Source organism: Aspergillus ibericus (genome assembly GCF_003184845.1).
Source record: "Aspergillus ibericus CBS 121593 unplaced genomic scaffold BO80scaffold_51, whole genome shotgun sequence".
Taxonomy (NCBI): Eukaryota; Fungi; Ascomycota; class Eurotiomycetes; order Eurotiales; family Aspergillaceae; genus Aspergillus; species Aspergillus ibericus.
The window spans coordinates 1-12072 of record NW_020292149.1 but is presented as its reverse complement, the minus strand read 5'-3'; the positions used below and the strand labels follow the sequence as shown (position 1 = coordinate 12072).

Sequence of the window (12072 nt, the reverse complement as noted above, 5' to 3'; positions counted from 1 at the left end):
TATACTAGTAATAATAATATTTTATCTATTTAATAAGAACTAGAACATAGTATTAAATAAGTTAAATAATATAATTATATTTTACTTACTACATATAACTCCAACTGTAGGAAGTAAAAGTAATTAAATTATTTTATATTTATAATTTTTAATATTATATATAAAACTAGTCCCGCAGCGTGTTTCCAGAACTATAACTTTATATTAAAAGTATATATTCTTCTTTAAAAAATATATAAAACCTCTAATTTTACTATAGTTATCTATCTATATAATAAATAGATATTTATTTACTATAATAATATAAATAGTTAAAAGATTTTTTTTATATATTATATAGACGCTTTTAATAAGCTTCGCGGTATTAAAATTATTAATAATTATATTAAACTTTTATAATTTTTTATAATTATTTAAGATGTACCTGCCTTGTAGTTATTTATTATAAATTAATATATAATATTAATAGAAAATATAATTCTATTATTTATATATACTTAATTTACGTAATTTAAGTATATATATAAAAATTAATTTTTTTAACTAATTATATACGCGGTTAATAACAAGCCTTAAAATAATATTAATAATATTAATAATAATATCTGAGGCAGCGATCGCGGCGGTTATAGCTATAGATATAAATATAACTATAGATATAGTAATACCTGTGGTTATAATAGAAGTTAAATAAATATCTCTATATAATATAAAAAAAAGTAACTTAATACTACTAATAAGAATATTATATAATATATTTTTTATAAATATTATAAAAATTATTTTCCAAGTAAGTACTTGTTAAACTTAAATAAAAAAATAATTATAAATATTTAAATTAATATAATTATTATATTTATTCCGCCTGTACTACTATCTAAAATACTATTAATTAATATAATTAATATTAATTTTAATTTTTTTAATATTTATATTATATTAGTTTATTTTAATATTATTACTATAATTTAAAAAAACTAATATCTAAATTACTTACACAATTAGATGCTCGACTCTAGAACTATTAAAATAATAATTTATTTAAAATATTATTTTATATTTTTTACTTTTTATATATATATGGTTAAAACTACTACTAATAAAATCTTTTAGATTGTTAGCTATAGTATTATTTTGATTAAATTAATAAATAAGTAAAATAAATTGTGATAGAACGGTTCAGATGGAGGTTTTATCTTATTAGCACCGGCCTAACTGATGTCCTGGTCCTGTAGTAGTCTAGTCAGTATGACCCAGGGCTTTCAGGTGACATACTAGAATAGTTATAATAATTATGAGATTATCAGTAGTAGTTTAGGATCTCTTTACTTACTATAAAATAATATTTATTAGTATTAGACTACTAATCCTCTAAGGATTAGTCTGAGACGGCCGTTCAACATAACAAAATGAGGTCGTATTGGTGCTAACTACTCTAGAACTTTAAGCGTAAAGGGGAAAAAAGAAAAATAAGAAATATTATAAGTACTTACTTAAAAAAAATAATAGTAAAGTAAATAAAATAAATATAATTATATAACTCTAAATAAGATCTTAAATAAAATCTTAAATAAGACTACTATTATATCACCTCCTTATTTAGATCTGACTACCCTTAGTCAGAGAAATATTATTATTATTATAATCTATAGTAAATTCATCGTTTTCTATAGCTATAATTTATATAGGAAATTATTTAGATAATTTAGAATAGTCTAGATAACAAGTATAAAAATTATATAAATAAAAAGGTTTATATTAAAATTTTAGAATAAATTATATCGTATACTACAGATAAAACTTAAGTTTTTAATAATATATTATTTTTAAATTAATAAATAAACTAAAATTATGAACTAGTATATAGTATAAAAACTTATTTCTTTTATAAATTATTATTAAGATAACTAGTTAGAATTTTTATTATTAATTAATTTTATTTTTATAGTTCTATCCCAGGAGTCTACGGGACTATTATTTTTTATAATTAAATAAAAATATAAGTTCTATATCTTTTTTAATTAAATATTATTTTAAATCTTTATTATAGATATTATTAATTAGTAGTAAGCCTGAGCCCTAGCCTGTTATATAGAATAAATATAAGAATTAGTAAAAAAAGATATATAAATTATTTAATAAATTTAGATTTATACAGCTAACTGATGGCGCCAACCCGTGAATTTTAATATTAATAATAAGATTTATATAGATACTAGAAATTAGTACTAGAGATAACTATCCCAGAAATTATTAGAAAACTAGTATAGTTTAGTAACTATTACTAAAAAAATTAGTTATATATTCTAAATTTAATTACCTGATAATATAAAGATTTATTTTATTTTTTATTTTAATAAACTCTATCTTTATAGTACTTTGGAGTTGTTGCCTAGATAGATCTTAGATTAGATTTTTTTAATTAAGATTAATAACTATATTAAGTAAAAAGTAGAATAGATTTTAAAAAATTATTTATAGATAAAAACTCTACAGTACCGCATTAAATAGGTAGATTCTAATAAAAATAACTATAAGTAGTATCCTGCTGGTAATTTTAAAAATATACTCTATTTAACGTTGACACAGTTAGAGGGCGGCCGTAAAAGGCTACCTTCGACGCCGTTTTACGAGTCGTTCTAACGATCACCGAGCTTGGCGTCACGTGGAGGTAATCCCACGGCCACGACCACTACCACCACGTCCACCATCCCCCGTTCCCCTAGGCACCTAGCCCTGGCGCTAGCCACTCCGTCGATCCCTCATTCATCGAACGCATGATGCTGGCGCAGGGCTCTTCCGTTGCTCTACCGCACCTTTTTTTCGCTCCTGAGGGAGCCGTTTTTGGCTCCCCTGCGACCACCAGGTTCCGTCCGATTCTATAAAGCCTCCAGCGATCATGGCCTTCCCTCGCACCTCGCACCTTCCTCCAGCGACTGCCACCCATCGGTCCATCAGTCCCTAACCGTTTCGACAACACGGCTGAGAAACAACTCCGGCTTGAACTATTTCCTTATTCTATAACACGTCCACCCCTCAACTCTCCGTGCCTGGCATGCGGCTCTCCCAAGCGGTCGCATCTGAAGATGAGAGTGACCGGACAAGCGACCTACCACCTATCTTCTCAGGCGAGGATGACGCCTCCGGCACATCATCGGCCAGCGAGTCTGAGCCCGACAGCGGCGATGCCCTATCTGACGATGATCCCTCTGATGATGACTCGATCTTGGATGATGAGGAGTGGCAGGAACTCCCCGCTGAACACTATCTCCAGGAGGCTGAATGCCTCGACGTCTCGCGGCTCCGACAGAAACGCTATAGCCCAAGAACCCAGGAGAAGTTGGACGAGACTCGGGAATACTGGAATCAGTGAGGAACGGTCGTTTCTTAACTTCGATGCTACGCTAATGGTACAACCTTGTCTCTAGATTCTGCCGCGGTGGAAAGTATGACCCTATCGAACGTTTTCACTGGCTGTCCGATTCGGAGGAGACAGTTCGTTTCCTCAAGGCCCTCTTCTCCTGGCGATGTGATCGGCGACGGGGGAAAAACGGCCGCCGGACTGCGGGTATGAAGTACAAGAGTTCTCTAGAGACATTTTGGAAGTGGTGGCATCTGGTATACAAGGCAGAGGTTGGACATGGACTCAGCAAGGACACTATTGTCAAAGTATTGGATGTGGGTAGTGTTGCCCGATAGAACTGCGCCAGAACTCTGACTGATAATATTCAGGTGCTAGCAATTGTCGCTAAAGAGAAGAAACTTAAGCTTGGCCGCCGACCGAAAGCTACAATGTATATCGAAGACGTGGCGGAGTTTGCTCGCGTGTTGCTATCAACGACCGAGATGACATTCCTGTGCGGGTGGCTCCGGATCCAGCTGCTCCTCTTCTGTCAACTAGCTGCGATCACCGGTAGTCGCCCTGGGGCGCTCCTAAATCTGCGCTATCGAGATCTCATCTTGACTTTGGTCCGTAATCCCGAAGGAGGACGGCCTCGACTCTTTATTTACCTAACTCCGGAATTTACCAAAACCTTTCTAGGGGAAAAGGAACAGTGAGTCCCGAGGCTTGCGGATCGACCGCTGTATGAATGGTGAACAATAACTAATATGTGGAATAGGAACACGTTCCCCATTCCAGAGATCATCTTCGACCCGAGCTTGGTCCTCAGTCCCCACGTATTCCTTTTGGGGATGCTGTTCCGCCTTCAAGCGTTCAAAAGATTTTCCACCGACGGAATGGTGGTGGACTGCCCCGAAAATTTATATAATCTCGGCGTTCTGGATGGGCTAGGGCAGCAGGAATTGAAACTCAAAGAGGAAATACTGGATCGATTTGTGTTTTGCCAGGCGGTGCGTGAAGCTGATGGGATCCGGATTGTCGTGGAGGAACAACTGACGGACGGAGCACTGCGATATCGGATGAAGCGCGGTGGCGAGATCACAGGGTTTGAACAAGTTACCAAGCCCTATGGGCTCCGGTATGGGGCCGCGAAGGCATTCAATGATAGCCGTGAGTCTCCCTTGCCTAGGGGTTTTTTTTTTTTTTTCTCACTCGGATCGCTTGAGTCCTAACCCTTCTTCCCTTGAGCAGCGGACGTGACAAACGAGGTCCAAAATGTGATGTTACAGCATGCTAGCATCAACACGTTTGTGAAACACTACAGTGTGGGCATACATGTCGACGCCCAGGCCATTGTCCGGGGTTTACCGGCCCAAAAGCAGTTGATGCGCTTTGCCGCTTCTATGAGCCGGTCGATTGACCCCCGACGACCGTACAAGCTCGACGACACCAGCTGTGTCAACGAAGTACCTCGTGTGCGTGTTTTGCAGGAGCACGTTCGCAGACGTAAACAGATTCGGGACGAGAAGAAGCGAGCCTATGAAACAGCGAAAGGAGAACTTCTGCAAAGATTCGGTTCCAATTTCCGACGGGCAGCAGACGAGCTGCCGCGCGCGGGTCGCCAGGCACAGAAACATGTCAAGACTTGTGAGAAACAGAGCAAGAAGGCAAACCAGCGATACCAGCGGGCACAGCGTGAGTTTCGAAATGAGTGGCAGCGGCAGCGCAATCGCCTGGTGCGCGAGAATCTGGAACGATACAAGAACGAGCAGCCAGTAATCGACAGCGAGCGGCAACTCTCCGGAAAATTGGTGGACGAAGAGGTAATGTGCGCGCTGGAACGAACCGGGTATATGACTCCCCAGCATATGCTCTTGATCGATACGATTCTCACCATGCCCGGCTCTACTGTCGAGAAGGAATATCAGCGTCGAATCTCCGCGATCAATGCGGTTATCGCTTTCTGTGACGTGGAAGAGGGGTCGCCTACCAGACGACCAAACGTTTCCCAGAAACGGCGTGCTGACAATACACCGCCATCTACGCCCCCTCCAAAGCGACAAGAACCGTGTGCGGTGGTTGAGCACGAAACAGAGCTTCAATCAGCGATTTCGTCAGTCTGCGTCAAATCTCCGGATGAAAGACCAACTATCTGCTTTCTATGTGTTTCAAATTCCAAGCTCCCCACAATCGAACGATTCAGAAAACATACTACTCCGGGATCTCTCAGCAGGCACTTTGTTGACAAGCACGTCAAGCGCTTCCCCAAGGACATGCGTCTCACGTGCAATATCTGTAACAAAGAGCTGGAGCATAAGAAACATGTAATGAATCATGCGCAGACAGTGCACGGAATTGTCTCACGTCGGCCATTGGCTGCTCTTGGCCCAATCTAATGATCACCTTTCGAACCTTCACTTTAAGATCCGGTTTCATACGCACTTGATTGCTATTGATCAGTTTTAATTGTTATCATATACTTCTCGGTGGTGCTATTGACTTAACATGCATCTTCGTGTATTCTGCTATGTTACCTGACAATATTGCCTTTATTCATTTATTTCCCTTCGAATATATACTGATAGAAGCGAAACCAGTGTTTGCCGTTCGCCTGCAAATTGACATAGAATAATGGCCTGTGTCTTTGCCGAAAAGCGTTAAAGCCTTTCGAATTCCAATTTTCCCACTTCGTTCTAATTTTTGTAAAGAGACATCTATTCTCAAGCATTATCAACTATAGCTCTCGTTTTGCCAAACCTTTTGTCTATGCCGGCGCTTTGGCTTTTCAACTACACCGTCCAAGTGTTACACGTCAATGACAGAGGCAAGAACTTCACTTATCCGGCAGCTGCGAGGGTCTTCGGAAAGTGGTACTTGTTCAGTTCTAAAAACTTGCAGAGGGCTAATACAGTGCGTCCGGATACCGGTGTCACTACTTACTCTTTTTGATTGGTTCAGCAACCCTGACCTGAAACCGCACTAAACCATGTTTGGGATGTCAGCAGGAAAATCTTTAACCCGCCATTGTATGGTAAATTACTATCTATACCGTGACCAAATACTGTATTAATGACTAAGCTCCACGTGCCTTTAACCCATAATCCACGTGCCCGACACATCTTACCAACACCGTACTGACACTTGGTTACTGCTTGCAATTCAAGCAACGCAATGGCTCCCAATTTAGCTCAATCGACGCTTGACCTCATCCACGATATGCTGGTCAGCGGTGCGTTAACCACATCACAAATGGCTAAAACTGCTAATTGCAGTAAACGCGCAATATTCCGACTCCGCTCCAATCTTCGATTGTTTGGCACTCTCAAATCCCCTCCGATAAAAGGCGGACGCCCGCGGAAGTTAACTCCACTAATGCTAGAAGCCCTTTGCGATCATCTGATAGAAAAGCCAGGTCTGTACCTGCACGAAATGGAACTCTTTCTGTTGGACGAATTTGACATACGTGTGCCGAGGTCTACTATTAGTGATGCTCTCCGTCAGTCCGGCTGGTCTAGAAAGGAATGTCGGCAGCAAGCGAGAGAACGAAATGCCGATTTACGTGATGATTATATGCATCTGATTTCGGAATTCCAGTCGTTCCACTTGGTTTATGTGGACGAGTCTGGATGTGACAAAAGAATAGGCTTTCGAAGAAGCGGGTGGTCTCCGAGTGGTACCACACCGGTTCAGGTGTCAAGATTTCATCGGGATCAGCGCTACCAAATACTCCCTGCTTACGCACAGGACGGTATTATACTTGCTAGAGTTTTTCGAGGCTCAACTGATGCATCATTCTTTGAGGATTTTATTGAAGAACTACTTCAGCATTGCGGGAAGTGGCCCGAGCCCAAATCTGTCCTTGTGATGGATAATGCGTCCTTTCACCGTTCTGATAAGGTAGAGCAGACGTGCTCCGAAAAGAGTGTCAAGTTGGTATATTTGCCGCCCTATTCACCGGACCTAAACCCCATAGAGGAGTTCTTTGCTGAGCTTAAGGCTTTTATTCGGCGGAATTGGCAGTCGTACAAGGATAATACTGAGCAGGGGTTCACAGCGTTCTTAGAGTGGTGCGTTGATAAGGTTGGAGCAAAGCAGCAAAGTGCAGAGGGTCATTTTCGGCATGCAGGGCTGACTATTGAGTATCCACATGAGACGTTCCAAGGTGCAGTAGGCTACTTGGCGAGAGATTCGTACAGCATTGTTGACTAGGCGTCTTACAGGTATGGCTATTGTAGTATATTAGATACTTAGCCGGCTACACGAGTCATCACAAAAAGTATATTTTACATGTTACAGTACAGCTTTGCCATCACAATTGCATCTCCTGCACCCAGTCATTGATTTCAGTGACAAACCGGCGTGCAGCCCCGAGTTTCACGCCTTGGTTAATGAAAAAGCCAGGGTCTTGATCTTGGTAAATCTGCTTCAGATCAAGGCAATTGTTCAAGGCTATATCACGTGCCTTGATAATATTGTCCTTGAAGCTTTCAGTATTCACTCGCGAGAGTTGCCATGCAGCGTAGTTCTCTACTGCTACTTCCAACGGACCGGGGACATTGATAGAACTACTAGGCGGTGAGGAACTGAGTGCCGGTGGTTCCGCAGCAGCAGGTGGGGATATAGCCGTTGACCGAGGCGGTGGCGTGGGGAGGACATTGATATTGATTGGAAATGGGGATCCACTTGCAGGATGCCCAGGGACCTTCTGTCGTTGTTCCAGCCGTGCTGCTCCTCGGCACATAACTGCTCACAGATGTTGTCGGGCACATCATCATGGCATTCAACCACACCCCCCTCCTGCTCCACATACCTAACCAGCTTCCTTAAATGGTGTGTGCGCAGTCTATAATGCTTTTTCCCGACAGGGTCCTGCCAGCAAGATTGCGACTCGAGGCGGCACGGGGAGCCAGGACAGCGCATTACTATGTACACGTCCCGCCAGGCCGAGGGCTGCCCCGAAACCTGTTCCGCGTCAATCTCAGCGTCTCGTGCATGGAGCATTCTTCTGGTCACTGAGGTTTGTCCTCTTTTGTCAGCGCCATTCGAAGGCTGGTCGGAATCTAGATAGTTAATCAAGATACAGAGCCTAAGCCTTTTGCCTTGCTGAAATAGATTTTCCCACATCGTGAGCTGCTTTTGGATAGCTGTCCAGTCAACATCAGTTTTCTCAAAGCGCTTGACGAGATCGCGCTGTGAGCGATCATTTACAGAGACCACTACTGTAGTGTCGTCTAGTCTCACCTGTCGGTTATGAGCTATCTTCCGACGTAGTAGGTCTTCCGCTTTCTGCTTTATTCCTGACCAGTAGGAGTTGGGATCCAAACCCAGATCTTGTTCCGTGTCCTTCGCTACCATGCGGTTGTTGAGAGTTACTCTCCATTCAATCAAATATCGGACCATTAAATATTGTTCGCCGCCATCTATTCCTGCAAGATCCCACTCCGTGTCTCGAATGTAGTCCTGAAGCGGCGAATGACGCAAGGGGTTGGAGCTTCGACGCCCACGACTAAGAGACGGGCTGTCTCCGGACGGGGTGCCATCGCGGCTAAAGATTCCAGGAGTGGGAGCATACGAAGGGGTGCATTCGCCTGGAGCAAGGTAACGCGCCGGAGAGGCAGTTTCACTTATTGGGCTAAGTGCCACGTCATCAAGGCAATATATCCCGCCGAAGAGCCTATTGTTGGGAATGATGAAATGTTAGCTGGGGAAAAGCGGTCCTTCGCATGATCCATTTGGAGGACCAAGGGCAGTTTCTGACAGGCTAAATAGGATAACAAGCAAAGCAATATGCGCTGCACTACTCATGCTGTTCGTGTGGCACTAGTCCATGCGATGTATGATGGGAACATGGAGGTGAGGAGGGGCATCGTCAGCGTGCCATGGATACAGTCACGGTGCCTGCCCGGGCCGGGGCGGTTCCAGATCCTTCCAAGCCACGTGATAGAGCATGCCAAACGTATCTTCACGTGACTCTGAGCTACCAGTAGGTCTGGAACCTAAGGAATAGGTGTCCTATATTAGTACCCTTATCTTCCTTGCGTCAGTTAAGGGCAAGTTGTCCACGACGAGTCAATTACTTCTAATACATTCCAACAGGAAGTATGTACCTGAACACACCTCTATCTGCGAATTGTATGCCAGAACTCTCCGTGACACGGGCTTTGTTGTTACCCCCGGTCTCGGGCCGATGTAAGCCCGACGAACCTCTCTTCGCGGCCACGCTCCTCGGCTGATCCTATTACCCGTGGCTGTAGACATGATTTGAAGAAAAGTGCAGGGACTGAGAGCTCGCCGCAGTATTTCTCTGTGTAGTATTATACCAGCTCTAGTATCCTAGAAATGCTTTTCTCTCTTTTGTCACGCAGGTGAAAAAGCCAAGACTGAGATGCTGATCGCCGTAATGGCGGACGTTTCGGAAATCTTTATCTTCCAATCATATAGCAGATATGGCTGTAGCTGGCTAAAGGCGAGCTGGCAAATATTTGTCCTTCAGCCGCGCCAGATAATTAAGATATTGTGCCTTGAAAGAAAGAACACGCTTAGTTTTCCACCACACATAGTCTTTACCACTTGATCATCCATGTCAGCAGAGCTGTTTTTTGTCGCCGGTCGAAGGTGGGGGTAAGAGCTGATCTCTTCGGAGTTACATGCACGGCTCGGACTTACTTAAGGGGTCAGTCCCACATTTTCTTGTGACTATTCATAGGCCACCCCGCTTTTGCCTTCATCTTCTGGCCTGTTTGAAACGTCCCGTGGAATACATTGTGAAACTGCACAAGATTCGTTGATGAATCTAGACGAGATCATCTAGGGCCAATACGCATTTATTACACACATGTGGAAAATGTCCTCTACACATGAAGAAAGTTCAAATATGTCTGTTCCCTCTTCCACTTACTCACCACTTCCACCGAAGTCATATACACGAATGATCCGCCTTTTGCCAGACGAGGATAAGGACGCCCCAATCAGATGCGAACTTTTCAACTACAACCTCTCACACTCAGGCGACGAGGGGCATCTCTATGAGGCGCTTTCCTATGTTTGGGGAAATCCAGTCACATCTCATTCCATTATTCTCAATAGCCGTGGGTTTTTAATAACAGAAAGCCTTCACACCGCATTGTTACACCTCCGAGACAGTCAGTTAGAAAGAGTACTATGGGTTGATGCGATAAGCATCAAGCAGGATGATGACAATGAAAAGAGCGAGCAGATCCCACTCATGCGGATGATCTATGCACAAGCCAGACGTGTTATTGTCTGGCTGGGAGAGGCTCAGGAATATGGAGATAAAGCACTTGAGGTTCTCGGTTCTCTTGGCAGAAAACAGAATCCAAAGCCAATAAATGAAAACGACCGTGAGAGATGTGAGAAACTTCTACAACGAGACTGGTTTCGCCGCGTCTGGGTAAGACAACATTCTATCATTCAGTTTGGAAGAGTGCTAGTAACATCGACTAGGTACTACAAGAAGTCGGTGTCGCGCAGTATATTTCTATCATGTGTGGCTCTGTTCAGATCAATGGACATATTTTCTGTGAGGGTCTGGATAATTTGAAGCCTTCTTCCACACTCATCCCTAGAATCAGCCCGGTCTCTTTTCTTATGAAAGGGGCGCTCTTTCGGTCTCATGGTGAGCATTATTCCACTGCTACACTTTCCATTGGGGAGCTTGTCAGCATGTACCGGAGTCATAATGCAACAAAACAGCATGACAAAGTCTATGCATTACTGGGTTTAAGTTCAGACTCAAATAGTGCTGCGTTAGTCCCAGATTATAAGCTTTCTTGGCATGAGGTCTTCAGGCGTGTCTCACAACATGTTTTCCCGAAATGTTCTGTAGGGATATATTATGGGTCAGAAACAGCTATTATCAAAGGTAAAGGATGGATTTTGGGTTATATCCATTCCATCAGTGTCTCTTTAAAGGACAGTCAACAGACTTTCAAAGTTGTTTTCAATCAGGTTTGCCAGAAGCTGGGATATCCTGATGAATGGGAGGCTGAATGGAGTCTACAAGCTTCTGGAGAGTTGCTTGAAGATGGTGATATTGTCTGCCTTCTTGAAGGCCTGTCACAGCCAAGTATACTCAGATTATGTGCAGATTACTACACAGTAGTAACACCTGTGGTACGACCAAAGGTACAGGCACAGCATGAGAACGACAATATGATAGCTGGTGGAAGCCATTCTTCATATGGTCTTTGTGATATTCTTCTAGTCTGGAAGATATCCCTGGCTGAAGACAAGGTTAATCTACAGAGCCCATCAAAACTCATTGATATTACACCAAACTGTCATGAGAAGTTTTTTGAGACTGAGCGAAGACTGAATCATACAGCATATGTTCTGGTAGATGCTGTTATGGAGATATCAAAGCTCAAAGTTTCTGGAAAGACAGCGTTGGATAACATACTATCCAAGGGCAGGATAAAAGATATGGATAACCAATCTCTATTTCAGGAAAACAATGATCTCAGGAGTTTGAAAATTGCAATTGAGCAAGCTCTGTGGCAGCAAGTTGAACATTGCTATGCCTGGAAAGAGGTGCTCGCAGTTGCAGTACAAGATTCCGGTCCCTATGGATACATTATTTCAAGCATTCTCCTTCAGAATCTAGGGGAGAGGCTACCGGTCTCTGAAGCGGTGGTCAAGGCGGCCGCAGCGAATACAGGATCTTATGGAGATCAGATCATGGCGCAGCTCGTTACACTGCTGGGGGAGAG

General features: G+C 42.4%; 2 protein-coding genes across 2 annotated transcripts; both read left to right on the top strand.

Annotated features, from left to right (window-relative positions):
- Positions 1-3055: 3055 nt before the first annotated feature.
- Positions 3056-5739, top strand: BO80DRAFT_448843 (DUF3435 domain-containing protein; the record flags this gene model as incomplete). Its single annotated transcript, XM_025721700.1, has 5 exons — positions 3056-3369; positions 3429-3678; positions 3733-4055; positions 4122-4513; positions 4595-5739. The coding sequence occupies 5 exons, from the start codon at positions 3056-3058 to the stop codon at positions 5737-5739; spliced, it is 2424 nt and encodes an 807-aa protein (XP_025571171.1).
- A 4478-nt stretch (positions 5740-10217) lies between these two features.
- BO80DRAFT_438197 (HET domain-containing protein) lies at positions 10218-12052 on the top strand (the record flags this gene model as incomplete). The annotated part of the gene is made up of 2 exons (XM_025721029.1): positions 10218-10754; positions 10808-12052. Coding segments are annotated over 2 exons (1782 nt in total), but the record flags the coding sequence as incomplete, so codon positions are not given.
- Between the last annotated feature and the right edge of the window lie 20 nt (positions 12053-12072).